The sequence below is a fragment of the Rhinatrema bivittatum genome, chromosome 3 (assembly GCF_901001135.1).
Source record: "Rhinatrema bivittatum chromosome 3, aRhiBiv1.1, whole genome shotgun sequence".
NCBI classification, from domain to species: domain Eukaryota; kingdom Metazoa; phylum Chordata; class Amphibia; order Gymnophiona; family Rhinatrematidae; genus Rhinatrema; species Rhinatrema bivittatum.
Window position 1 is genome coordinate 193,203,540 of NC_042617.1, and position 26,853 is coordinate 193,230,392.

The window sequence follows — 26,853 nt, forward strand, 5'->3', positions numbered from 1 at the left end:
AGCTGGAACAAGACTCCGAAAACCGGGGACTGGACTCAGGAACTCGGACTCAGGCTCAGACTTTAAGAACAAGGAAGGACTTCCAAAGACTTGGATCAGCAGACGAAGACTCTGAATACTCTAGACAGGACACAGACCAGGAGAAGGACTCAGGAAACTCAAGAACCAGGAACATGATGTGACCAGGAACAAAGACATGGATTCCAGAACAGGGCGTAGAACTCAAGAACGAAGACATGGACTCAGAGACGAAGACTGGAACATCAGGAATTTGTCTGAAGATTTGGACAGATCTCTGGACGCAGGAACAGGTTAAAGAAAAGGAATCTGAAGCAGGAACAAAGGCCAGGAGCAGGAACATGATGAGAGACAGGACCATGAAGACCGTCGATGATCACAGGACACAAGGAAGAGCTTGCGAAGGCAAAGCTGAACTGCAGAAAGAGCGATTCCCTGGCCCGGGAGCTGTTTCGGAGGCCTCGGCCATGCCTCCGAAATGGCCCCGGGCTGGAACCACGCCCGTGGCCCCACCCCCGGATGATGCGTCACCGCGACACCCCCCCTGACATGCCCCGACATGCCCCCCCCCCCAGGAAAGCCCTGGGACGTATGCGCTTCCCGGGGCTTGCGCACGCTGCCAAGCCTATTCAACATAGGCTTGACGTGCGCGGGGGAAACTTGGGGCAGGTTTTCAGGGGGTACGCGCGTATCCCTTTGAAAATCTGCCCCATTACTTGTAATGGGTGGCATGGATGTGAGCCCTTTGTGCTGCAAAGAAGCAAACTTATGAGGCCTACACAGGAGCTGGTAAATGCGCCTTGTAGTGGGGACAGTATGGAGCTTCACCTATACCTGATGCCTCCCTGCAGGTTGAGCTTTTGGGTTCTGGCAATTGACAGGACTTAGGCGAGTCCCTAGGGTGGTGCTTAGAGCAAGAGTCCAATGGCATGCAAGGGTCAGAGCAGGCAGCAGACTAATGGAGTCGGAGACAGGCCAAGTTTGAGGCAGGTGGCAGACACGAGTGGTCAGGTCCTGGCAAAAGTCAGATCTAGGCAATAGGCAATCGTAGTCGAGTCCAGGCAAGAGGTCAGTTCCAGGAGACAGGAAATCGTGGTTAGTACCAGGCAGCAGGCAATCATGGTGAGGTCCAAGAAAAAAGTAAGAATCCAGCAGTCAGGCCATGGAAGGACGAAGACACTGGACGAGATGGGCAATGCAAGACAAGGCTGGGCAAGGAATTGTGGATGAGGCAAGGCTGGACAAGGCAAAGCTAGATAAGGAATCAGGAACACAGGACACAGGAACTAGGAACTTGAAAGCAACCAGCACTGCTAAGGCAAGAGACCCATTGCTGAGGTGAGGTAATGCTGCGAGGCCCTTGCTTAAATAGGCAAGTTGACCTGAATTCATTGGAGGGTGCAGCTCAGGGCCTATATAATGTGTGTATATGTGTGCTTTCGCATCTACGGGGAGGCAGCAGGAGCAGCAGCTGGCAGTGTCTTGGGCCATGTGGACAGCGTTCGGAGCAGGAGGCTGTGTGATGACCACAGGATGCGTCTGGCATCCTCAGGTGGCTCATGCGGAACGACCGTGAGTCTCTGAATGTAACAGGAGAGGCCACACCAGGACCTGTACAAGGGCATTATCACCTCCTTTTGCATATTGGTTATTCCTCTCTCTATGCAGCCCAGCATCCTTCTGGCTTTAGCTATTGCTTTGTCACATTGCTTTGCCATCTTCAGATTGCCAGACACTATCACCCCAAGGTCCCTTTCTTAGTCCATGAATGTCAGTGTTTCACCCCCCATCACATACAGATCTTTTGGATTACCATATTCCAGATGCATGACTTTGCACTTCTTTGACATTTAATCCCAGGTGCCAAATCTTCAAGCTTTCTTAAATCACTTTTCATTCTCTGTACTCTTTCAGCTGTGTCAACTCTGTTACAGATCTTAGTATCATCCGCAAATAGACAAACTTTAACTTCTATCCCTTCAACCAGGTCGCTCACAAAGATATTGAACTTAACTGGTGCAAAACTGGATCCCTGTGGCACTCCACTTTACACGATTCTCTCTTCATTTACCCTTACACGCTGTCTCATATCAGTCAACCAGTTTATAATCCATGCCACTACCTTGGCGCTTTCTCCCAAGTTTCTCTTTCTATTCACAAAACTCCTATGCGAGACCATATCAAAAGCTTTGCTGAAATCTAAGTAGAACACATTGAGTGCTCTTCCTTGATCCAATTCTCTAGTCACCCAATCAAAATAATCTATCAGATTTGTCTGACAGGACCATCCGCTGGTGAATCCATGCTGCCTCGGGTCCAGCAACCCACCCAATTGTAGATAGTTTACTAGCCTTTCCTTCAGCAGTGCCTCCATTATTTTCCCACCACCGATGTGAGGCTAACTGGCCTACAGTTTCCAGCCTCCTCTCTGCTACCACTTTTGTGAAGTAGGACCACCACTACTCTTCTCTAATCCCACGGCATAACTCCCATTTGATCTGGTCTTTCAGTGGACCAACAAGCACATCTCTGAGCTACCTTAGTATCCTGGGATATACCTCATCAGGCTCAATGGCCTTGTCCACTTTCAGTTTATCTACCGGTAGATCTTCCCATACATTCTCTTCTGTAAACAGAGTTTCATCTACCCCATCCCTATCTATGGTCTTGTCATCCAGCAAAGGTCCTTCTCCAGGGTCTTCTTTAGTGAACACTGAACTGAAATATTTGTTTAATATTACTGCAATTTCTTCATCTCTCTTCATATATTGCTCCTCGTCACCTTTCTGTTTGACTATGTCACTCAGGTCTTCCTTCTTTCTCTGATATATCTGAAAAATGTTTTGTCACCTTGCTTTACCTCTTTGGCAATCATTTCTTCTGCCTGACCTTTTGCTTTCCTGATTTCTTTTTTTGTCTCCCTCAGTTTCACTAGGTATTCTTCTCTATGTTCCTTTTTTTGGGATGCTTTACAGTTTCACTAGGTATTCTTCTCTGTGTTCCTTTTTTTGGGATGCTTTATACTTCTTGAACGCTGTTCTTTTTGCCCTTATTTTTTCAGCCACCTCCTTTATGACATTTTCTGTTTTATTAACCATTTCCTTCCTAATAATTCCTAACATTCTGTTTGCTTTTTTGACTGCTGCAGCAGACTGAGCTGACAATTTTAAGGTATTATCCACTATGTTGCCTAGATCTTTTTCCTGGGTGGTAGTTCCTAATATGGAACCTAACATCATGTAACTACTTTGTCTTTTTCTGTTGCTCAGTATCCCAGGATCCAGGAGCTCAGATGCTTCTGGTTTGAGGAGCACTGCCTTTCCCTTTGAAAAGACTAAGAGAAGAAGAAAAGTCATCAAGAAAGAATGGACTCATATCCATTTCCAGGAAGAATTAGAGGAACTCTGTATGAACTCAGAGATAAATATAAGTGAAGAGTGGTGTGTTAAGGGGCCCTTCAAGTGCCACAACGTGGAGAGTGAAGATTAGTGAGGGCTATTGGAAAAGTATGAGAATTGGGTCTTTGTTGTGATTTTGGAAGTAACTGGGGATACATTTCCTTCCTATTCCTAAGGGAGCACCTGCAGAGTAAATACAAAGAGTGGAGAAGTAAAGAGTCAAATTATTCAAGGAATTGGCTGAAGTAATTGGAGAACTGGTTACTGGAAAAATATGGTCACAAATGTATTAAATTTCCTTTTGTGAAGATCAGTTGGACTATTTTCAGTCTAAGTTGTTAAAAACCATCAATTCACTTTTACAATCTATTAGTAAAATTGAGTTGGCATTCATACAGCCTCCAGTGTGAACGTTGCAGTGGTCTATAGTGGGAGATCATCAGTATTGCTTACAAGTTGTGGCACAAGAGACTTACAGAGGGGGAGTGAGTAAGCAACATAAAAGAGCCTTAAGCTGAGCTCCCCTCCATAGAGGATCCTGTGTGTGTTAGAGTGGTGAGGAGAACTGAGCAGGGTTGTTTTAGTGTGGTGAGAACTGAGAAAGGTTGTGTTAGTGTGGTGAGAACTGAACAGTTAGGGACCGAACTTTAAGATTGTGAGCCTTTGGATTAAAAATCAGGGTTTCTCCACTCAGGGGTTACACATATAAGCCCCTTCTTTAAATGTCATCCTGGGATCCTCCTTGCTGCTTCTCAGTTTCAGCATTTATTTGATATCACATTAATAAATAGTATGTATTTCAATTATATTACTTATATGTTAAAGATATACAGAATGTTTTAGAAGCGGGTTTTCTAAAACAAGGAAATACAGGTAATGTTAGTGTTTACAAATTCATATTTGGTTTCTTCATTTCTCTTCTTCACAAAACCACCTGTCCCCGATTCAGAGGATCTTAAACAGCAGCTGAACACTTTGGCGCAGCTTAACAAGAGCCTGGCTGCCACAATATTGCCCAGATGGTGATTAGCTGCTGTGCCCAAATGAAAATTATTTATTACAGCAGTAGCCCATTAGTACAGATAATGCAGGAAAAACAAAAACAAGCAGAACCAGATCTAAGCAGCATGCCTCCATGTTTCTGGACCAGCTCTGGCCCAAGTTATCTCCGATGCGTGCCGGTTACGTTTTTGTGCTTGATTTCCTTCTGCATGCAGAAACTGGCATTCCCTTGCATTATCCATCTGATGCTGTTTAAAAGTTGACAGTATAACACAGTGGCTGGAGCATTGAGCTATTAATCCTAGCAGCATGGCTTCATGAGAAGCTGCTCAGATTTGGGATTTAACTGTATTCATTCTGACATTTATTTTCTCGATTTGGTGGCCTGAGCTAAATTGTTCTGTGTCAGGCAGGTGGCTAAAAAGCTGCAGATTACTCTGGGTAAGGCATTGGTTATCTGAGGGGCTCGAAGCATTCGCCATAGATTCCATTGTTGTAGATGGAGTTTTTGGCAGACTGCTAACAGGATCCATCTGAAGAAAATAGGAAAAAGCATAAGCATTGTCAAGTTAAGTGTAAAGCATTGATAAGACAGGCGAAGAGAGAATTTGAAATGAAGTTGTCCGTAGAGGCAAAAAGCTCAATACAGGAGGACTTTGTGAGACTGGAAGATTGGGCATCCAAATATATCCAAAGCAACAAACCTGTAAGGGAGTCGGTTGGACTGTTAGATGACTGAGGGGTTAAAGGGGCTCTTAGGGAAGCTAAGGCCATTGCAGAAAGACTAAATGAATTATTTGCTTCCATGTTTACTAATGAGAATGTTGGGGAGATATCAGTTTTGGAGATGATTTTCAAGGGTGATGAGTCAGATGAACTGAACCAAATCACTGTAAACCTGGAAGATGTAGTAGGCCAGATTGACAAACTAAAGAGTAGCAAATCACCTGGACCAGATGGTATGCATCCTGGGGTACTGAAGGAACTAAAAAATGAAATTTCCGATCTATTAGTTAAAATTTGTAACCTATCATTAAAATCATCCATTGTACCTGAAGACTGGAGGCTGGCCAATATAACTCCAATATTTAAAAAGGACTCCAGGGGTGATCCAGGAAACTATAGACCAGAGAGCCTGACTTCAGTGCTGGGAAAAATAGTGGAAACTATTCTAAAGATCAAAATCATAGAGCATATAGAAAGACATGGTTTAATGGAACACAGTCAACATGGATTTACCCAAGGGAAGTCTTGCCTAACACATCTGCTTCATTTTTTTGAAGGGGTTAATACACACGTGGATAAAATTGAACCGGTAGATGTAGTGTATTTGGATTTTCAGAAGGCATTTGACCCTCATGAGAGGCTTCTAAGAAAACTAAAAAGTCATGGGATAGGAGGCGATGTCCTTTCGTGGATTACAAACTGGTTTAAAAGACAAGAAACAGAGAGTAGGATTAAATGGTCAATATTCTCAGTGGAAAAGGGTAACAGTGGAGTACCTCAGGGATCTGTACTTGGGCAGGTGCTTTTCAATATATTTATAAATGATCTGGAAAGGAATATGATGAGTGACGTTATCAAATTTGTGGATGATACAAAATTATTCAGAGTAGTTAAATCACAAGCGGATTGTGATACAGTACAGGAGGACCTTGTGAGACTGGAAGATTGGGCATCCAAATGCCTGATGAAATTTAATGTGGACTGGTGCAAAGTATTGCATATAGGGAAAAATAACCCTTGTTGTAGTTACACGATGTTAGTTTCCATATTAGGAGCTACCACCCAGGAAAAAGATCTAGGCATCATAGTGGATAATATTTTGAAATCAGCTCAGTGTGCTGCAGCAGTCAAAAAAGCAAACAGAAAGTTAGGAATTATTAGGAAGGGAATGGTTAATAAAATGGAAAATGTCATAATGCCTCTGTATTGCTCCATGGTAAGACCGTGCCTTAAATACTGTGTACAATTCTGGTCGCCACATCTCCAAAACGTTATAGTTGCAATGGAGAAGGAACAGAGAAGGGCAACCAAAATGATAAAGGGGATGGAACAGCTCCCCTATGAGGAAAGGCTGAAGAGGTTAGGGCTGATCAGCTTGGAAAAGAGACGGCTGAGGTGGGATATGATAGAGGTCTTTAAGATCATGAGAGGTCTTGAACGAGTAGATATGAATCAGTTATTACACTTTCGGATAATAGAAGGACTAGGGGGCATTCCATGAACTTAGCAAGTAGCACATTTAAGACTAATTGGAGAAAATTCTTTTTCACTCAATGCACAATTAAACTCTGGAATTTGTTGCCAGAGGATGTGTTAGTGCAGTAAGTGTAGCTGGTTTCAAAAAAGGTTTGGATAAGTTCTTGGAGGAGAAGTCCATTAACTGCTATTAATCAAGTTGACTTAGGGAATGGCCTCTGCTATTACAGGCATCAGTAGCATGGGATCTTCTTGATGTTTGGGTACTTGCCAGGTTCTTGTGGCCTGGTTTGGCCTCTGTTGGAAACAGGATGCTGGGCTTGATGGACCCTTGGTCTGACCCAACATGGCAATTTCTTATGTTCTTACCAGCCCAACAACAAACTTATCCCACTCCCCCAACCCACTATCCATCCCCCCACTTACTACTCCCATTAACACCAAGATCAACAAAAGCTCCCTCACTAATTCCGACCCAAGGGAATTCGTATCTTTCAGATCATTACCATAAGCTCCCCCTACCTGAGCCTGAGAGTGTGTCTGTGTCTGTAAGAGAGAGTGAGTGTGAGGGCATATTTAAGAGCATGTATGTTTATGTATGTGACAGTGTATGTGAGAGAGAGAATGGACATGTGAGTATGTGTAAGAGAGAGAGGATAAAGGTTGTGTGCCCCTCTAACCCCCTAACCCTCAACAATCCCAGGGTGACTGAAAATCAAGAGTTCCCAGGTATGGACAGCAGGGCTTTTTTTTTTTTTTTTTTTTTTAAATCCTTATTAGTTTTATTTGACATGTGTGCTGTTTTGAAATATTTTATTGGTGCTTGGGCAATGTTTAAAAAATGTATATGATTTTAATTAATAATTTTAATTTAATAGTAGTTAGAAAATAGCCACTGCTATTACTAGCAATGGTAACAGTAACATGAAATAGACTTAGTTTTTGGGTACTTGCCAGGTTCTTATGGCCTGGATTGGCCACTGTTGGAAACAGGATGCTGGGCTTGATGGACCCTTGGTCTGATCCAGTATGGCATGTTCTTATGTTCTTATTTGTCAGTAGTTTTAAAATATGTTTTATTAGTATGGTTTTACCTTTATGATTGATGCTTTATGTTTCTTGATTTCATTTGTTTTATGAGGAATGGTGGTTCTGTTTTTCTATTGTTACACACACAGGTAGATTTTAAAAGGGCCATGCGTGCACCCATGAACTCAGGCAAAGATACATGCTATTTTAGCAAAATAACCTTCGCATGTGCATATCTCCAACAAGAGAGAGAAAGAGAGAGAGAGTGAGTGAGAGAGACTTGTTATAAGGCTCAGTCTGATACTATATATGGACCATTGTAAGGGGGCACTTTGATTTGGGGTGAGTTTTCGGGAGGTGGGTTGGAGTTAGGGGGTGTTGTTACAGACACATTCAGAGATATTCATTAAAAAGTTGACATCATAAAATAATTTTAGTCCTTATAAGTGATGAAAAGGAGTTGATTTATACAATGCAGCTAGCAGAGAATGCAGTGTACAAACAAAGTTCTCTTGTTAGAATTTTCATTGCTTATAAGTTAATATGTGTCATATTTGCTGATTTGTAAAAAACTAGCACCATTAATGCAGCATTACCTCACTTGTGATCACTGATTTGAAGCTCTTTCTTTCACAGTTTTAGAAGTATTGAGAGTTGATGGCCGGGGGGGGGCTTGTAATCTAGGTTTACCTCAGGCTGGACAGCGCTGGAGTTTTACTCTAAAGACAGTATGGGCCGGATTTTAAAAGGGTTACGTTCACCGGGCCTTTTTAAATAAGTCCCGGCAACGCGCGTAAAGCCCCGGGACGCGTGTAAGTCCCGGGGCTTGCAAAAAGGGGCGGGAAGGGGGTGGGGTGTGGGTGGGGCAGAGTCAGGGTCAGGCTCCCAGCACAGCGGCCATATATGCCGCTGTGCCGGGGATCGCGCAACTTACTTCATCCCCAAGGGGATGTAGGGAAGGTCCCTCCAAGGCTGCTCCGATTTCGGAGCGGCCTTGGAGGTAATGGGGGAAGGCAGCGCGGCTCGGCACGCGCAAGTGCACAATTGTGCACCCCCTTGCGTGCGCCGACCCCTGGTTTTATAACTTGTGCGCGCCTGCATGCACAAGTTATAAAATCCGGCGCTCGTGTGTGGGCGCCAGGTAGCGCGTGCCCATGAACACTGCGCGTGCTCCTTTTAAAATTTACCCCTATATCCTGATGGTTTAAACAAGAAAGTTGATCGGTCATTATTTTTGTGAAGGTCTTTTAAAGAAATGTGATTGGTGGGGTTTCAATCTGACTTGTCAGTTTAAATATAGGCAGGTGAGTACGCAAGTAGAGCGCTTCCGCCATTTTTTTCAGTCCGTTCTATGAGCCGGTATGGCCAGTAAGAGGGTATGTTCTGCTACGGTCGTTACATATATTTTTAGAAAGTTTAGAACATTTTAAAGCTATGTAATTTGTTGTGCTTCTTTTGTAGATATTTATGTTTCCCCTGAAGAAGGCACACTAGTGCTGAAACATTGTCAATGTTGGGAGTGTTTTTATGACTGTGTTTTAAGCATCAGAGTTATGAAGTCTAATACGAAATGAGTTTTTCAACAGAATGATACGTAATCTATTAAAAAAAATTTTGATATAGAATTTAAAAATATTATAAAATTAATTAGGAGTGAATATTTAGACAATATTAAAAAGTTATCAAAAAAGACAATAGAGTATGGGAAAAAGTATGTGACATTAACTAGGTGCTCTTCTGTATGATACTGGTTGTAGCCCATTATGGGCAAGATTATCTCATATGGAGCACATCTATTAATCTGATTCTAATTCCTATCTTTTATATTAAATTTGTATTTCCTCATTGGTGGTTGAATTTGTTATATTTGTTGATTTAACAGTATTTTCCCCTCATATTGTTTCCAGTGCATTGTTCAGGATTGCAGAGGAATGTATTCAGCTAGTTTCAAATGCTGATTAGTCCGAGTGTAAATTTAAGGTGTTATAGTATTACTCTGGATTTTTGGGAGGATTTCAGGTCCTATCCACTCACCCACCGCACTGGCTGTTTTTCTTACGTAGGCTCTTAAGAGACCTTATTTCTTGCAGCTTTACTCAATTAGTTGCCCCTTCCTCGATTAACACCACATATAACCCAACTGTTTTAGTTCTTCCAAGTTATAGCCTCACTGTTTTAATTCAGAGCTTCTTACTTGTTTTTTTGTCTGTCTGGTTTGTCTCGCTTAACTAGATTGTAATCTTCAAGGGAGCAAGGACTATCTCTGTAGAGCATAAATATCTACAAAAGAAATACAACAAATTACATAGCTTGAAAATGTTCAAAAATTTCTAAAAATGTGTTTCTAACGATGAGTGGATGAGTGACTGCAGTATAGACAGTGCAGCTATGATGAGGTTGACCCCCCCAGCTACCTTAAAACTCCAGGATAACGCTAAGCCAGAGTTAGATAAGAAGATACAAAAATATCCATTTGGCAAACAGACTGGAAGTACTACTATCAGGCCCCTTGAGACCAGGTGTGTATAGCATGCATTTGCATGGGGGTGGCACACCCAGGGGTGGGGGTGGGGGGGGGGGGAGCAGGCATTCACAACGTCTGCTTCTCTCCCCCAGACAAGCAGGAAGGCTGGTAGGACGTGGTTGAGCTCATCCCACCTCGGCCCAAAGACAACAAGAGGCCCGAGGGCCCATGGTGGAATTCAGCCCACCATAGCCCAATGACAACATGAGACCTGTGGGGCCATGGTGGAGATCATCCTACCATGGCCAATGATAGCAGAAGATTGTATTTATAGGTATGTATGTGTGTGTGTGAATGAGTGAGAACCTGTGTGTGTCTGTGAGAACCTGTGTGTGTGTGTTTGTGCATGTGTCTCTGTGTCTATGTGAGAGCCTATGTATGTGTGTGTGTGTTTGTGTGAGAGCCTGGTGCCTGTGAATGTGTCTGTGTGCTTGTGTGTGTGCGTTTATATATGTTTGTCTGCCTGTGAGAGTCTATGTGTCACATATAGGGTCTCACAGGCATGCACAAACACACATAATGTATCTGTGAGGGAGAGGGAGCCTGTGTATGTAAGAGAGAGGGAGTGTATGAGAGAATGAATGTGTTATTGTGCATGTATGTGAGAGAGAAGATAAAATTTGTGTGGCCCTCCTCCCCCAGTCTACGACGATCTCAGGGTGACTGGAAATCAAAAGATACCAGGTATGGAGAGCAGGAGATTTTTTAATCTTATTAGTTTTAATTATTAAGTATAATTTGATGTTTCTACTCTTTTGAAATATTTAATTTTGGGGGGAGAATAGAACTTTTTTTTTTCTTTGTTTGTAATCATTTTTATTAGTTTTCACTCTTGAACATAGTATACATCCAATATTCTAAAATGCATCCACACAGTTACCAGTCATTGAGCGGTATCGCCTTTAGCGGCTAAAAGATAACATATATAACATATGAAATAACCTACGCAATCTATCCACTATAAACATGGAAAATATACTTGTGAAACAAGGGATACAAAAATTTCAAACCATGAGATCCAATACATACTCTGTGAATCTTTTCTCTTCCCAGCACCGTCCCACCCCCATCCCAGCACCTTCCATTGGCTTGGAATTATTGACTATACACATAGTAGTCTAGTGGCATCAAAGTTAAAGTCCAATATAATGTAATGTAATGCAATGAGTATAAATGTCCATGAAGCGTGCACTTCCATGTATTTCCATAGAGATATACGTTCCCGAGAACCCAAAGGTTCCCCTGTGCCCAAAAGTTACACAAGCACCAAGGTAACATCCGAAAGCAAGGACTTCAGGAACGGAGACCACACCTCCTGAAATTTCTGTTGCTTCTTCATGGAATTAGTTGGGGTGGATTTCCGTTCCAATAGATATAAGTTGAGCATGGCAGTAATCCATTCCGGTAAAGAGGGTGGCGTCGGTGATAACCAATGCCATAAAATTATTCGCAGAGCCACTAAGCGCCCTTTTTGTACAAGAGGTGATCCTAAGATGACGCTGGAGTCAGGTTTAGATGGTTGATCTTGAGGAACAGAGATACCAAGTAACCAAAGTCATGGATCCCTTACCAGCTCCAACTTTTTGGTAGAGCTGAGTTTCTGAGATAGTTGGAACCAAAAAGGTTGAAGGAGGGTACAGTCCCATAAACAATGTAGTAAGGAGGCCTGTGGGTGGGCACATTTAACACATACTTGTGACGTAGCGATGCCCATGAGAAAGGCTTTTTGTGGCCACACAACAAGTTTATGCATGACTTTAAAATGCAGCTCCCGCAATGCAACACTGATTATTACTTCATGTACGCATTGATGACATAGTTGCAATTGTTCTGTAGTGACACCGTCAGCCAGGTCATTCGTCCAGCTCTTTGCTAAAGGAATATATACTTCATATAGCGAAGTATCATGGAGAAATTTGTAAAGCATAGAGATGGCTACATTACGCTTGACACCCATATGTAAAAAATGTTGGAAAGGGCCATTAGACAGTGTTCCCATCCCGGCCTTATGTAAGCTATAAATGTAGCTGCGAACTTGCAAATACATCAGGTAATCGGAACCTATGAACCCCAGGGTGTGACAGCAGTGACTAAAGGAGTGTACTTCCCCAGATTGGAGATTGATAAAAGGCTGAAAATTGAAAATTCCCACAGCTGAAACTTCAGAATACCGTTTCCCCATATCGCCGACTGGGAAGTCAGGGTTTCTCAGTAAGGGTAAACAATAGGAAACCTTCCAAGGTAAATGCAGATGATGTCTCAAAAACCACCAACAGCACCTCAGTGTCGAAACCAATATGTTTTGTGTATGGTGGAATGGTAAGGCATCTCGAAGGACATGTAGAACATAAGCCAGTCCGTAAGGTTATACTAAGGACTGTTCCAGATACAACATAGAAGAAGAACTCCTATACCCCAGCCATTCCCGTAAAGTAGGGAGCAGGCATGCAATGTTGTAATATCTAAGATTGGCATCTCCCATTCCTCCCTCTCCTCTGGGTGCCATTAATTTAAGAAAGCTAAGGCGTGCCCTTTCGAGTTCCAAAAAAATTTCCCAAATATAGTTTGCATCGTTCGAATATCTTTCGAAAGCAGGTACAGAGGCGTCATCTGCAAAACATACAATAGTTTGGGGATCAGTATCATTTGGACCAAAGTTATCCTACCGGAGATAGAGAGGGGAAAGGAGCTCCAATTTATCAGTTTCTCAATACTTTCAGGAGAGGTGGTATATTATAAAGATACCATTTCGTCGGGTCTTTGTGTATCCTAATCCCAATGTATTTAATGGTTCCACCTGCCCATAATAAAGAGAAATCTGTCCAACAGGATCGCAGCTGTCCATTAACATCCATAGCCTCAGATTTTGTGAGATTTAACTTTAACCCGGAGAAGGTACCAAAAGTATGTATGGTATTAAGGAGCACTGGGAGGGAGCTACGAGCATTAGATAGAATCATTAGCATGTCATCTGCAAAAAGCATCATTTTTTGCTCAGTATCCCCGGACCTGATTCCCGGGATCCGTTGATCCTGCTTAATTTTATGGATCAAAGGTTCCAACGAAAGAATGTAAAGGAGCGGGGAGAGCGGACATCCCTGCCTCGTACCTCTGCCTAGAGTGAAAAGTGTGGAAGTGGAACCATTGACACAGATAAAAGCTTTAGGATCTTGATATAACAATTTAATAGCTGCTAGAAATGGTCCTTTAAAACCAAAGGCTTGCAAAGTATCGAACAAATAGGACCAGTCCACTCTGTCGAATGCCTTTTTGGCGTCAAAGCTGATTATTAAAGGGTCTGGAGCAGGTGTGGGCAATTCCAGTCCTCGAGGGCCACAAACCTGTCGAGATTTTAGGATATCCTAATGAATATGCATGAAATAGATTTGCATACAATGGAGGCAGAGTGCATGCAAATCTCTCTCATGCATATTCATTAGGGATATCCTGAAAACCAGACTGGTTTGTGGCCCTCAAGGACCGGAATTGCCCACCCCTGGTCTGGAGTATGATCTATCCTGCAACTTTCCAGCGCCACCAGGAAGCGTCTAATATTAGAGTCAGGTCGTCTGCCATAAACAAACCCTGTTTGTTCCAGAGATATTAAGTCTGGTAGGATGAATTTTAACCGGGTTGCTAAGAGCTTAGCATATATTTTCACATCTTGATTAAGGAGTGATATCAGCCTATATGACCCTGGGTCTGCCGGGTCTCTACCGGGTTTATGTAAAATAGTAATGGCCGCCAGCTTCATAGTCTCGGGAATTTGAGTCTGGGTCATCATGTGGTTAAACAAGGCTACCAGGGCCAGAGTCACGTGGTCTCGCAAGGTTTTGTAATATAGGGAGTTTATGCCATCTGGGCCCGGTGATTTATGAAGTTTAAGTCAGAGATGACTTTCAATACTTCCTGAGGCAGGATTGGCCTATTAAGGCTATCCCGTTGTTGCTCATTCAGCATTGGTAACTTCAGACCAGTAAAAAAAAATGTTGCTGGTTTAAACTGTGAGGAATGTCCGCAGCATACAAGGTTTCATAATACTTCTGAAAAATATGCCCTATGTCAGGGGTGGAGACAGCAATGGACCCATCTGGCCTTCGAATGAAACTAATAAATTTAGAAGGGTGTTGAGCTTGTGTAAGACAAGCTAACATTCACCCAGGCTTATTGCCATGTAAGAACAACTTATGTTTGAAGGAAAACATACTTCACACCGCTTTATGATGTAGGAGGTCATTCAATACTGCCTGTGTTTGCCGAAATCTATCCCTCCAGACATCAGAGTTAAGACGGTTCCATTGAGCTTTATAATAAGCCAGTATCTTTTCTAAAAGTAAAATCTGAGAATTCTGTTGTCTCTTTTTTTTTTATCGTATATTGGAGAATATCTCCCTGGGTTACAGCTTTCGCTGCTTCCCAGTACAAAACTGGGTCATCCTTATGTTGCCCATTGAATTCGTCATACTGTCCCCACTGCTGTTCCAAAAATGCCCCAAATTCCCGATCTGTAACCAACCATTCGGGCATACGGCACTGAAATAAAGAAGGCATTAGGGGCGCCGTCCCAGTAGTACAGAAAACTGGACAGTGGTCAGATACCACTAAATTTCCTATATCAGCCCTGTCAACAGTGGAGAAAACAGATTCAGAAACTAAGATGTAATCTAATCTAGACTTGGCAGGATGTGCCCTAGCATAGTGAGTATAATCTCTTTCGGAGGGGTGTAAAACCCTCCACACATCAATTAAATGTAAGGATTTACACAAGAAGAGGAGTCCCTTCTCAGGGCCTAATATCTGCGGGGTACTATTAGAGCATCTATGCAGGGTAGGGTCCATGATGCAATTAAAGCCTCCAGCCACTACTGCTGGTAGAGGTCCAAAATCTACTATCCGTGTGACCAAATTAGTAAAAAATCTATGATCATATTTATTAGGTCCATACACAGACGCAAGGAGGACTGATTTACCAAAGGGAAGACCTTTGATAAGTATTATCCTGCCCTCCTTGTCCGTCTATTGGGTCTCTAATTTAAAAGAAACGGATTTGTGGATTAGAATAGCTACTCCATTGCGTTTGTGTGTCCCTGATGAGAAATATACCTGATTGAACCCTCTCTTATTTTTCAATTTATTATGCTCCTTGTCCAACATATGTGTCTCCTGAAGAAAAACAATCGCACCATTGGATTTATGACAGTGAGCCAATACTTTTTCTCTTATAACAGGAGATCCCATGCCTGCTACATTCCAGGACATATAGTGAAGTTTAGTACTCATAACTCTGATCAAACAAACCATCTAACCCCCAAGGGGTTGCTGAGATATGCATGTAATAATGGGGCTTATCCAGAGGGTCACAGCCTGCCCTCCTGTAATAGTCCCATGCCAAAAACGTTGCACTCTTGAGCTTCCAAACAATCCCCATATAACTCAATACATCATTAATCAGGAAGAACACATAAAACCACAACCATATAGGCAACCCACTTCCCAAACCCAAGATCTTATACCAATCCAAAGGTGCTTCCCTCCCCCCTCCCCACCCATCCCCCCATCTCAGCACAGACCTCACCAACAATTCCCTCGGCACTCCAAGGCCGCTCTCCGCTTCGAGAGCCAGGGTCAAGTAGGGTATGATCAGGTGACCGTCCCCACTTGAAAAAACATAAAGGGGGAACAAGCACAAATATTATTGCAAGGATGTCCCGAATGTTAACACAGTCATCCAGCCTATAATGAAACACAATATTAATAAAAGGGTAAAAGGCAAAATATACAGAAGAAAAATGTTCTTCGGGGCATACTTTGCCAGCCCCCCTATAAGAAACACGATCAAAAAGGTGGTAGCAAACATGCCTTGCCTACAGCAGGTATATCAGTGAACTGGGCAAATTGCTGCTGGATTAAGGCCTCCCTCAGGTATCAGAAGCAGATACTACCGATTCCATATACTTTTGGGCTTCAGGGAGAGAATCAAAGGCCTGATTTTGACCGTTGTGCCATATACGCAGTTTTGCTGGATATTGAAGTACAAAGCGAACTTGCTTCGCAACCAGTTGGGAGCACAGCAGTCCAAATTCCTTCCATTTCGCCATAACCCGTGCCGAAAAATCCTGAAATATCTTGACCGGCTGGTTTTGGTAAGCTAAAGATGGAAGCTTGTGAGTGCTCTGCCAAATACGCTGATGATCCGCAAAATCCAGGATTCTGGCTATAACAATCCATGCGCATTGGTTCGGCAGGGCACGGACGCCAAGGCGGTGGGTCCATTCAGTCTTTAATGAGTTAAGCTGCGCAGGGATCCCCAGGGCCTCAGGTAGCCATTGTGTGAGCTGGTGAGCTAGATCGCAATCTGGGATGGATTCCAGTATTCCGATGAAAAGTAAGTTGTTCCATCGGAACCTGTTTTCCAGTTCATCCAGCTTATCATCCTGTGTCTGTACTAATTGATCCAGTTTGTGAATCCTGCGCTCCACCACGAGAGCCTCATCCTCTGTGGCCGAGACACAGAGCACAAGGGTGTCTAATCTAGGGTGCAATACGGCAAAGTCAGCTTTCAGTTCTGATATCTGCTCCAAAATCTTATCTAATTTGCCGGCGAGCGCCGCTGTCACTGCAGAGGTTAGGGCTGTAATCACCGTTTCATCGCCGAGGCCCAAGGCTCCCTTGTCGACACCAGCCGCCATTTTGTCTTCACCTGTTTTCGGCTTATCCTTGTCTTTTTTCGCCAATTTGGCAGGCATCGTGGCTGGCGATTTCTGCATATGGCGGTCGATGTTCATAAGCACACCCGCACATAAGTAATGGATGCTGAAATAAAGGTCTAACGCCCGATTTTACCACCAATTCGAGGATGGGCACCTGGAGCCAGGAAAAAACGTGTCTTCTCTAGATCACCACATCACGTGACCCCAGAACATTTTTTAATTATTGAATTTTTTTTATTCATCAGATTTTTTGAAATATTTTATTGGAATTTGGGAAATATTTGATATCCTATTCATTAACTGGTTTGAAATATTATTTTTATGAATATGATTTTAATATTATGATTGTTTTAAATTTCTTGATTTTATTATTTAATGTTTTATGAAGAATGGTAATCTTCTGTTTTTCCATTGTTGTTCTGCATATAGAGGCTGGCTTGTTGTGGGTTCCAATTCAGTTTATACTGTTTCAGTTTCTGTTTATACTTTCCGATCACTTTATTCTGTATTTGATCAGGGTCTGTCTGTGTTCTGCATATGTGACCGAGGGGAGGTATTTTGCTGACATATAGTTTCGGTGAATGGATCTATAGTAGCCTGGTTTCCTAATAAGAGTTTTATTGGTGTTCTAGGGCCTGATTGTAATATGTGCAGTGTTGCCTTTTCATAGATAAGGTTGCTAGGGTTATTTTGGTATGGGAAATTTACTATATTGTAATAGTAATTCTGTTTGTTCATGGCGTTCTGAGGGCCAGGCTTGCATCCAATACACATCACAAAAAGTCTAATTACATAGGAGTTTCAAGTGTCTTTTTTGCAGAGCTTTCTGGTTGGCACCACAGGAGTGCATGTAAATATACTCTGCATGTGGTAACTGATATTTTTGCCTCAGAAGACTGTAATTTTGAATGTTCTTTGTCATGTAAAATTTGTTATAAATGCATAGTTATTATGTATCTGTAAAGCATCTGGGAGTGTGTGTGTGTGAGGGTTGGGGTGGCGTGTGCAAGCCACTAAGGTTTTCCTAGGGTACCTAATACCCTTCTCTATCCATGGGTTCTGTGTGTGGGGGGGGGGGGGGGCAGTTAAAAAAAATATATAGATTGCAGGACAGAGCTGGGCTTTATTTGAAGGGCCCAGGACAGTGACTGAATGAATCAAACTTGGGGGGGAGGGGGTAGGTAAGCACAGTAATTGTTGGCACAGGGCAGCAAGAAAGCTAGCACCAACCCTGAGTACTTTGTTGTCAAATAGGTCACAGGCAGAGATACAGCATGTTCATACACACATTGGCTAGGGCTACCATAGCAAGTGGGATATCTGCAATGGGTATGCCAAGCAGTGAGACTGAGCAAGAAACAACACATTCTTGTGCAGCAGAATACTGGAACCTAGAGTGCTGGTAATTTGAAGCTGACGGCGATTTGTGACATCCTGTGATCAGCTGCTTCGAATTCTATCAGCTCATTGATTTCAGGGGAATTGCAACAGCGTGATGCAACAACTCAAAACCAGTACGCAGGACAAATGTAGAGTGCTATAAGTTTTAACTAGGATCATGAATTGTCATTTCACTACTCTCTTTACAGTCCTTGGAATCAAGTTATTTCTGGGAGGTACTTTTCTATTAGCTCAAAATGGAGCTCAAAACCAGTACAACATTCTGTTGTAATGGAACAGAGCCTAAAGGAGTTTCAGCTAAAAGTGGGCAAAAAATAAGTACCTCAATAATTAAAAGTGGCACTACAAGGTACCCTAAGGAAACAAAGCATCTACTCCATGAATTTACTGGTGCAGGAAGGATATCTATCAGTTATTGTGGCACTGAAGGGAGGATAACCTGTTTTTAATGTCCCAGTATATGGTGTAAGGAAAGGAAGCAGTACTTTTAGGACTTAATAAGTGAATGCAACTTTAACATCATACAGAACCCAGAGCAGGTAAATTTCACATCCTGCCTCCTGTTATTAGAGCAATACCAGAGACTTCTTTTTCCAGTCTGGCATCTTGTATGAGAGCTAAAAAAATTAATTAGAAAGCAATCATTATATATTTAAAAAAAGATAGAAATGGAGATGTTGCATTCTAGATGCTCAAAGGTTTTATTTATTTATATACTTATGGAATTGATTTATTTTCTGCCTATATCAGATTAATTCATTCTAAGCAGATTCTATGACTACATACCTAATTAGTAATTACATTAAAAACAAACTTAAAACATAATCATGTACATACACATAAAACTATAATACAACAGAATCTGAAACCCCATCAACCACAGGCCTGCTGAAAAAAATTAGCTTTCAGTCTTTTCCAAAACACTTAGAGCTCTTCATCTCCCAAAGATTTACAGTAAAGCATTCCAAAGTGTAGGCCCAACTACAAAGAAATCCTTCCTACAATTATCCTGAAGACTGTCTTCCCTAGAAGAAAGCACTAGTGTATTACTAATAAAGGCATCATGGATTCACCAGGGGAATGTCCTGTCAGACAAATCTGATTGACATTTTTGATTGGGTGACTAGGGAATTAGATCGAGGAAGAGCGTTCGATGACATCTACTTGGATTTCAGCAAAGCTTTTGATACGGTCCCACACAGGAGGCTTGTGAATAAAATGAGAAGCTTAGGAGTGAGTGCCAAGGTGGTGGCCTGGATTGCAAACTGGTTGACGGACAGAAGACAATGTGTGATGGTAAATGGAACTTACTCTGAAGAGAGAGCAGTATTAAGCGGAGTGCCGCAAGGATCGGTGTTAGGACCGGTCCTGTTCAATATCTTTGTGAGCGACATTGCAGATGGGATAGAAGGTAAGGTTTGTCTTTTTGTGGATGATACTAAGATCTGCAACAGAGTGGACATGCCGGAAGGAGTGGAGAGATTGAGATGGGATTTAAGGAAGCTGGAAGAGTGGTTGAAGATATGGCAGCTAAGATTCAATGCCAAGAAGTGCAGAGTCATGCATATGGGATGTGGAAATCTGAAACAACTGTATTTGATGGGGGGTGAAGGGCTGATGTGCACAGAGCAGGAGAGAGACTTTGGGGTAATAGTGTCTAATGATCTGAAGTCGGCGAAACAATGTGACAAAGCAATAGCTAAAGCCAGAAGAATGCTGGGCTGCATAGAGGAATATCTAGTAAGAGAAAGGAAGTGATGATCCCCTTGTACAGGGCCTTGGTGAGGCCTCACTTGGAGTACTGTGTTCAATTCTGGAGACTGTATCTCCAAAGGAACAGAGACAGGATGAAGGCGGTCCAGAGAAGGGCGACCAAAAAGGTGGATGGTCTTCATAAAATAACTTATGAGGAGAGATTGAAGAACCTAAATATGTACACCCTGAAGGAGAGGAGGAGCAGGGGTGATATGATACAGACTTTCAGATACTTGAAAGGTTTTAATGATCCATGTCAACAACAAACCTTTACGTTGGAAAAAAATCAGTAGAACAAGGGGTCACGATTTGAAGCTCCAGGGAGGAAGACTCAGAACCAATGTCAGGAAGTATTTCTACACGGAGAGGGTAGTGGATGCCTGGAATGCCCTTCATGAGGAAGTGGTGAAGACTAAAACTGTGAAGGATTTCAAAGGGGCATGGGATAAATACTGTGGATCCATAAAGGCTAGAGGATGGGAATGAAGAGAAGAGCCATGGGGGTGGAGTACTGGAGTGGAGGCTACTACCTGATGATTACTACCCTTATTCAATAAGCCTTCGCACTGTTAATGCAACTCCAACATTGCTCTCTGCTTCAATGCAAGGGGAAATTTGGAAAAGAGGATTTGCATTCAGATAACAACCAACAAGGACTGAACTTCACACTCTGGGTAAACAAATAAGCGTGGGGGTAGCTTGCTTATTACGGCGGTTACTACCCTAAACCAATTAAGCCTGATACATTACCTGTGAGAGAGAGAGAGAGAGAGAGAGCGAGAGAGAGCGAGCCTTACTATAGTACCTATGCCCTAGACAGGTATTTGAATCCCTATGGGAGGGCCACCTACTAACTTGGGGTGGGGATTAGGTATGAGCGTCGGGGGTTGGGGGCCACTTTCGCATTCCACATGAGGCCTACGGACAGAACAGTGGTCTCTAGTGCAGATTTGCTGGCCGTCGGAGTGATCGATTCCTATTGAGGGACACTGAAGCCTGGTCGCCTACTCCTGGGGATAGTGAGCCCTTGGGCCACGGCGCAGCTCAGGGAGAAGCCCCAAGATACACATCGTGGGAAGTGAGCGAGTACAGGCTCAGGGCGAAACAGGAACAAGGCTGGACTGGACCAGGCAAGGAACAACAGGAATTGGAAAAAGGTAGGTTCAGCCCTCCGCTGGACCTACACGCACCAGTAAGACCCAGCAACGCAATGCTGGTCTCAGAAGTAGGCCTACGGCCTCTCGATACCCCTTCCGGACCCGCCACTTGGGAACGACGAGTGTGTGAGGCCAGACGGAGGCTGAGGACAGGAACTAGATGAGACATGGATACTTGGAACTTGGACGAGATGAGGATATTTGGAACTTGGACACAATTTGAAATGTCTGTATGCCAATGCCAGAAGTCTAAGAAGTAAGATGGGAGAACATAAGAACATAAGAAATTGCCATGCGGGTCCAGACCAAGGGTCCATCAAGCCTAGCATCCTGTTTCCAACAGAAGCAAAACCAGGCCACAAGAACCTGGCAATTACCCAAACACTAAGAAGATCCCATGCCACTGATGCAATTAATACAGTGGCTATTCCCTAAGTAAATTTGATTAATAATCGTTAATGGACTTCTCCTCCAAGAACTTATCCAACCCTTTTTTGAACCCAGCTACACTAACTGCACTAACCACATCCTCTGGCAACAAATTCCAGAGCTTAATTGTGCATTGAGTGAAAAAGAATTTTTTCCGATTTGTCGTAAATGTGCTACTTGCTAACTTCATGGAATGCCCCCTTGTCCTTCTATTATTTGAAAATGTAAATAACTGATTCACATCTACTTATTCAAGATCTCTCATGATCTTAAAGACCTCTATCATATCCCCCCTCAGCCGTCTCTTCTCTAAGCTGAACAGCCCTAACCTCTTCAGCCTTTCCTCATAGGGGAGCTGTTCCATCCCCTTTATCATTTTGGTTGCCCTTCTCTGTACCTTCTCCATCGCAACTATATCTTTTTTGAGATGCATCAACCAGAATTGTACAAAGTATTCAATGTGCGGTCTCACCATGGAGCGATATAGAGGCATTATGACACTTACCGTTTTATTAACCATCCCTTCCTAATAATTCCTAACATTCTGTTTGCTTTTTTGACTGCTGCAGCACACTGAGCCGATGATTTTGAAGTATTATCCGCTATGATGTCTAGATCTTTTTCCTGGGTGGTAGCTCCTAATATGGAACCTAACATCGTATAACTACAGCAAGGGTTATTTTTCCTTATATTCAACACCTTGAACTTGTCCGCATTAAATTTCATCTGCCATTTGGATGCCCAATCTTCCAGTTTTGCAAGGTCCTCCTGTAATGTATCACAATCCGCTTGTGATTTAACTACTCTGAATAATTTTGTATCATCTGCAAATTTTATAACCTCACTCATCATATTCCTTTCCAGATCATTTATATATATATGTTGAAAACCACCGGTCCAAGTACAGATCCCTGAGGCACTCCACTATTTACCCTTTTCCAGTGAGAAAATTGACCATTTAATCCTACTCTCTGTTTCCTGTCTTTTAACCAGTTTGTAATCCACAAAAGGACATCGCCTCCTATCCCATGACTTTTTAGTTTTCTTAGAAGACTCTCATGAGGGACTTTGTCAAACGCCTTCTGAAAATCCAAATACACTACATCTACCGGTTCACCTTTATCCACATGTTTATTAACCCCTACCAGGCTGCCTCGTTCTCTCAAGCCACCACCCCAACCAGTGTCTCTCCTATCTGTCACCCCATTTTTACGCTTGCCGCCTGCAGCAGCCCCGCAGTGCGGCCCTCTCACCTCTCTAAGCGACTTCCAGGTTCCAGCTCCCCGTCACTTGCAGCTGTGGGCCGCCAGCTCCGAGCTCGGGCTCCCGCCAGCGCCTCCGGCCCTGCTCCACTTCCTGGGACTCTTCCATCCATTGGGCCTTTCCGCGGGGTTCGCGGAGAGACGCCGCCAGCAGCGCGGCGCCCTCCCTAGGTGCACGTGCATCATAAACCTTTTAGAGGGCCCACGGCGGGAACCTGGCAGTAGACCCAGATGCTAACTTCAGATCCTTCAGCATATAAATGCTCAGGCTTCGCACCATAGCTTTGCCTTTGCAACAGGTCTCCTCGATTCCGTTTGATTCTGAATACTCGTTGCCTCTGTGCTTCCTTGTTCCGTGTTCCTGATTCTCTTCAAATTCCTGATTCCTCATTTGTCTCGTCTGTACTTTGATTGACCTCCTGCTGCCAACCTCTGCTACGTCTGACCTTGCTGCCTTCTCCAAGCCCGACCTCTGCTACGTCTGACCTTGCCTGCCTTCTCTGTGCCTTGACCATTGCTATGCCTGACCTCGCCTGCCTTCTCCGTGCCTTGACTTTTGCTATGCCTGACCATGCCTGTCTTCTCCGTGCCCTGACCTTTGCTATGGATGACCATGCTATAGACTCCTTTGTGTCCAGAGTTCTACATTGTTTGGTACACCCTCCAATTGCCGCCAGCTTTCACTCAAGTTCGACAGTGACGCCTCTGTCCCTATCATCTGAACATGAACTCCTAAGGCTCTGGCCTTTCTTTGCTCAAGCACCTTCAGTCAATCCTCATTCCTTGGTGCTTGGGTTCCTGTACTGGGACCAGTCCAGGATAGAACTATGCCACCTGCTGGTTGCTGTCTCTGGGCTGAAATACCTGCCTTTGACATCCATTCTCGAGGCCTGCCTAAGTCCTGATGGCCCCAGCACCCAAAGGCTCAACCTGAGGGAAACTTGGGCTGGTATAGGTGACGCTCCAGTGGCCTCTAGCTTCAGCCCACTCCAGCTGCTGATGCTGGGGATCCGTAGGCCTTGCCTGCGGGTTGCGTCAACCACACCTCAGCCGAAAAATCCACCTCCAGCGCAACACCCATAAAGGTCAATCATCTCATTCACCCCTCTCACCACTCACTTCAGTCTCTCTCCCTCCTGTCACCTCATACAGTCATCCCTTGTCACTCCCTCTCTCACTAGTCACTCCACACACACACACATACCAAACTGCCTCTATCTCACCAATCATCACCCTGATCAGTCTCTCTTCCACCTGTCACCCCATATTTTCACCCCAGTTACTTCCCCTCCCACCATTTACTGCCCCCTCACCCAAACATACAGAGAGACACCAGGGCATATGCTATATGAACAATAACATTCAGCTGAAACAGTGAAAAGATAAGTTTATGGCACTGTCCTAAAAAGATAAGTTTATGGTACTATCCTAAGCAATATACTTTATATATTGGATTGATCTTAAATGCACTATAAAAAACAAAATAAACTGGGACTTAATTAGACAATGATCACATATAAAGCTGATGGTCTTTGGAAGTGTTTAATTACTCTTGCAGGTGAAGCCTAGAATGACAGTCTATTTCTACTAACATTTAAGAACCGTGACTTGGTGGTATATTTAATTGAAGTAACTTTCCTAGAAAGCCAGCAGCTGAATACAGGACCTCAAAGAATCAGTAAATACTTACCTAGCTCTAGACCTGCAACTGCCATCTAAAAAATAAGATGAGAGATATAATATTGCATCTCTGGCTTTACTCTTTCACCAGCTGGATGTCAGTGCTGTGTATGAGGGCGTGACCGCAATGCCTGAGCATGGATAAAGCATCTCCCTCTTTCCTCTTAGGAAGGCAAAATGCCAGGATAATAGTGTTTGTACCCAAGTGAAATGTGAGCAGGAGCAGAGTGGGGCAGTTTCACTAGACTTTGGAAATAGTAAGAGGCTTGTAAAACATAAGAATTGTGGTTGGTTTGGGATGAAAGTTGTTTTCCCAGGTTTTTGGTAGCTCTGATTGTGAGTTATCTCACACTGATGATTGCTTCCCACAATTGCTGTTGGGAAAAAATCCATTCTGGGAGCAATTTTGAATAACCCTTATTGTTTGCAGCAAACATGGGCACTGTAGGCATGCTGCAACCTTTGAAAACTCAGTTGCTGCAAAAAGCATGCATTAAAAGTGCCCACATACTTTGTTCCTGCTATGTGTGCAAGTGACCGAGTGCATGCACGTGTGAAAATGGAATGGTGCGTGCACTGTCTTATTCCCCTGAGCTAAACGCGCCCAGAGGATGGCCTCTATTTTTACCCATCTAAAAGCATGGGCAGTATGGAAGCCTGTGAGTACTTCCCCTCATGCTGAATAGATTGTCCCTGCAGAGGCAGTAAACAGTCCTAGAGCCATACGAGGGAACTTCTGAATTCTGCTCAGTACCTGAGTTATCTGTAGATTAGTAGGGGGAGGTGGGGGAGGGGTACAGGGGCTGTACATCAAAGCGGATTACTTTCAGGTACTATAGGTATTGACCTACCCCAAAGGGCTTACATTCTAATTTTGTACCTTAGGGAATGGAGGGTAAAGAGACCTGCCCAAGATCACAAGGAGCGACAGTGGGATTTGAATCCTGGTTTCCCTGGGTCATAGAAGAATCCAACAAGGAAGGACAACAAAACTGTTAATGTCCTTTACAACTTAAAACATTTTTATTGAATGCCAGGCAAATGTGCCAGCGTACCAATGTAGGTAACAGAAGCTTCACAGTCCCCACTGCTCTAACCACTAGGCTTCTCCTCCACTCCATAATACACTTCTAAACATGAAAAACTTCTCTCCCTCCTTCTCACCATGAGCAAAGAATCCCCAGTGCTTTCCCTCCCTCCCTCCTTCCTTGGCATTTCTATGACAAATAATGTCCCTTGCTTTCAGTATCCCTGGTGCCCAGCCTTCCCTAGTGAATAGCTGGCTCTGCACGGCCTCTGGAGATTTTAGCGTTGTCTCTGGAGCCCTGGCAATTTGTCTGCAAATCTGGAATCTTTGGACCAAATCCAGAGAGCTCCTACGTATGCCTAGAGCTCACTGGGGGAAGGGAGGAAAACAGGGCCAGTGCAAGTTTCTGTAGCACCCTAGGCAGAGCAATGTAACACCGCCCACCCCTCAAACCCACCCTGAGTTGAATGTGCCATATGATAGTGTTAGATATATTGAGTTATGTTCACCCTCTTACAGTGCTCTCTATCTCTCCCTCTCTATGTCGCACAAACCTAGTGAGTGCTTTGCGACTGCTGTCACTCCTTCTTTCACATTTTGAAAAGGGCACCCTTGTGTGCCCCAGCAGCACTAGACGGCTGACTAGTCCTGCCTAATGGTCACGCTGGCCCTGGATGAACAGGAACTCCCCCTCTCCCCCAGCACTAGGGACACTGCCTGCCCATCTGGATCAGTGCTGGGACACACATGCCTCTCACATTTCAGATCCCACTGACAGATGACAAGTTCTAAGGACAACAGACATGTCTTTCTCAACTTACCTCAAATTTAAAAAGAGACCCGTGACTCTGATCACCGGCCATGTCCTAATATTTTGGATAATTCACTGAGCGATCTTCCTTTCACTGTGTCTCTCAGCTCAGAAGATAAGGAAAAGAATCTCCATGGAGAGAAACAGAAGTTACCTGCTAATGTTCTGGAATTAGAACTTCACCATTGTGACACTCCTCAAAGTTTTCTTTGGTTTAAAAAAGAAAGATGCACAAAGCTCATATAAATCCCCCACACTCCTTTTAATAAGCCTGTACTGTCTCTCTCCTAGAAATATCTATTTAGTAGTTCTTATGCCCTAGAACATAAGAACTGCTAAGTGGATCGGACAAAAAGTTAATCTTGTTCCTCTCTATCATAGTTGCAAGCCACAAGTGCTAGAATGAAGTGTATAAAGCACAAGATATGCGCATTTATTTATTTACAAA

The 26,853-nt window shown here is 43.5% G+C and overlaps 1 protein-coding gene across 1 annotated transcript in view; it reads right to left on the reverse strand.

The window, feature by feature from the left end:
* The window catches only part of LOC115088534 (putative nuclease HARBI1), a 55,957-nt gene extending 29,456 nt beyond the window's left edge, over positions 1-26,501 (reverse strand). The window contains exons 1-2 of the mRNA XM_029596795.1: positions 26,416-26,501; positions 24,578-24,602 (exon numbers count right to left, since the gene is read on the reverse strand). Of these exons, the coding sequence (XP_029452655.1) occupies positions 24,578-24,602; positions 26,416-26,457 (67 nt within the window). The 5' untranslated portion in view covers positions 26,458-26,501. The remainder of the gene's footprint in view (positions 1-24,577; positions 24,603-26,415) is intronic.
* Positions 26,502-26,853: the final 352 nt, after the last annotated feature.